At 58.7% G+C, this 1,953-nt stretch overlaps 1 protein-coding gene across 1 annotated transcript; it reads right to left on the minus strand.

The window, feature by feature from the left end:
• Positions 1-459: 459 nt before the first annotated feature.
• Positions 460-1,556, minus strand: TMEM215 (transmembrane protein 215). The gene has a single exon (XM_039733270.1). The coding sequence runs from the start codon at positions 1,236-1,238 to the stop codon at positions 516-518; it is 723 nt and encodes a 240-aa protein (XP_039589204.1). The 5' UTR covers positions 1,239-1,556; the 3' UTR covers positions 460-515.
• Positions 1,557-1,953: the final 397 nt, after the last annotated feature.

Genomic DNA, 1,953 nt, shown 5'->3' on the forward strand with positions numbered 1-1,953 from the left:
AAGAACGAAGGGAGGCAAATGATTTCTACACTCCCTGATATCAGGCAGCTATTGGAGTTCATGCTGACATCTCTCAGTTCCTCCCAAAATGAAGTGACAGTATTTCAGAAATCTATTCAGCCATAAAGCACCACATTTCCTATAGACAGCTCCAGAGTTTCATTCAGCTCTTGATCTCAGCTGACAGCCACTGCTGCCCTCCTGCCAGTGTGCCTACAGGCTTGGGTACAACAGGCAACAGTAAAACAAAAGGGAGGGAAAGGGAGAAAATAAAATTAAAATTAAATTTCTTTTTTTTTTTTCCAAAAATGAAAAATTGAGTTCTTTAACCTTTAAACATGCTTGTTTACTTACAGAAAGCGTACTTCAGGCACAAAAGGTTTGAGTATCAGTCACATACCACTTTAAATTGAAATAGTATCAGGATTGTCCCATGCAGTCAGCTATATTATCCCCTATCAAGAAGTTGAAGTTTCAGTTTTTGTATACATACATATATATAAAGTATGCATCTTTCACACAATGGTCTCCTGGTCTGAATTGACTCCAGTGGGGTTTATGTAACAACAGTACCTGTCATAAGGGCTGTTATCCTTGTAAGAGCAGACAATGATACTATCTTTAGGAGCCACAAAAATGTTGTCTTCAATGTCAGGGCAAGGAGTGCTGTCCCTGCTGGGAGAAGAGCTCTTCTTCTCCAAGGCACTGTATGTGGAGCCATCTCCCACGAACACATTCTCTGGCATCTCTGGGTAACAGCTCTCCAGGTATTTCAGCATCTCCTCCTGCTCCACCTTTTTGGTGAGGCTCTTGCACTCTGCCGTGGCAGCGGCGGTGGTGCTGGTGGTGCAGATGAACACCGTGTCCTCTCCCCTCAGCCCCCTCCTGTCCTTGCGGTAAGCTTTCCTGGCCAGCTCGTCACAACTTCCCTTGCCAGACTCCAGGTCCGAGGGGGTCCTTAGCAGCTCCATGACATCCCGGTCCCTGACTTCCTTACAGCACGGACGCATGTTCTCGGGACATTTGGTGCAGCCGTCGGTCTTTCTGGTGAGGGCGATGGCGGCAATGCCCGGCAGGCAGATGGCCGGCCCGATGGCCAGCAGCGGGATGTCTCCCAGGGTCTCTCCCTTGATGCCAGACACGGTGAACATGAAGCCGAACACCAGAAAGACGCTGACCAGAGCCACCACAAGCCCCGTCCGGGGGTTGATGTCGTCGGGTCTCAGGGTCCGCGCCATCCAGCTGGTGCGCACGGGGACGCTTCCCTCCGCCGGAGCGCCCCTCGGGGCAGGGGACAGACGCTCCCCGGCAAGCTTCCGAAGTTTCCCGGGCAGCGAGGCACGGAGCACCCCGACAGCCGGCGCCGCTCGGCTTTCCCTCGGTGGAGCCGCAGACGGAGGGCGGGCCGGGGCCGGGAGCTGTCCTGCCTCCTGCCTCCTCCCTCGCTCCCTCCCTCCCTCGCTCGTTCCCTCGCTCCCCGGAGCCGGTCGGAGCGGCTCCCCCGCCTGCAGCCCCGCCGCGCCCTCCCACGCTGGCGGCGGGCGCAGGGGGCTCGAGCTCTGCCGGAGGCCGGGCGTAGAGAGACCGGGCGGCTTCCAGCAGCAGCGGCCGGGGAGACAGCTGCCGCGAGGGTTCACCTGCCCGCTCTCCGCCTCCTCCTCCTCGTCCTCAGCCGGCCCCCGCGGAGCCCCGCGCTGCCGTGAGTACGCGCACCGCCCGGCGCGGGATGCTGCGGGGCCGGCGCGGGGGCTCGGCGGGCTTGCCCCTACCTGATGGCCACCGCTGCTTGGCCGGCTGCTGCCGCCGCCCCGGGCAGCCTTTCCCTCTTGGGCGAAAGGGAGGGGACCCCCGACGGGCGCCCGTCCTCGGGAAGCCGGCATGTGCATCCTCCGCACGGGCCCCCGCACCTAAAGCCTCTTCTTCGGTGAGGACGGGGCTTGCGAAGTAAATTGT

This window comes from Passer montanus, unplaced genomic scaffold (genome assembly GCF_014805655.1).
Source record: "Passer montanus isolate IOZ18808 unplaced genomic scaffold, ASM1480565v1 scaffold85, whole genome shotgun sequence".
In the NCBI taxonomy this organism is placed as follows: Eukaryota; Metazoa; Chordata; class Aves; order Passeriformes; family Passeridae; genus Passer; species Passer montanus.

Excerpts from the sequence above, each read along its gene's own strand:
- TMEM215 (XM_039733270.1), bottom strand. The coding sequence starts at position 1,238 with ATGGCGCGGACCCTGAGACCCGACGACATCAACCCCCGGACGGGGCTT.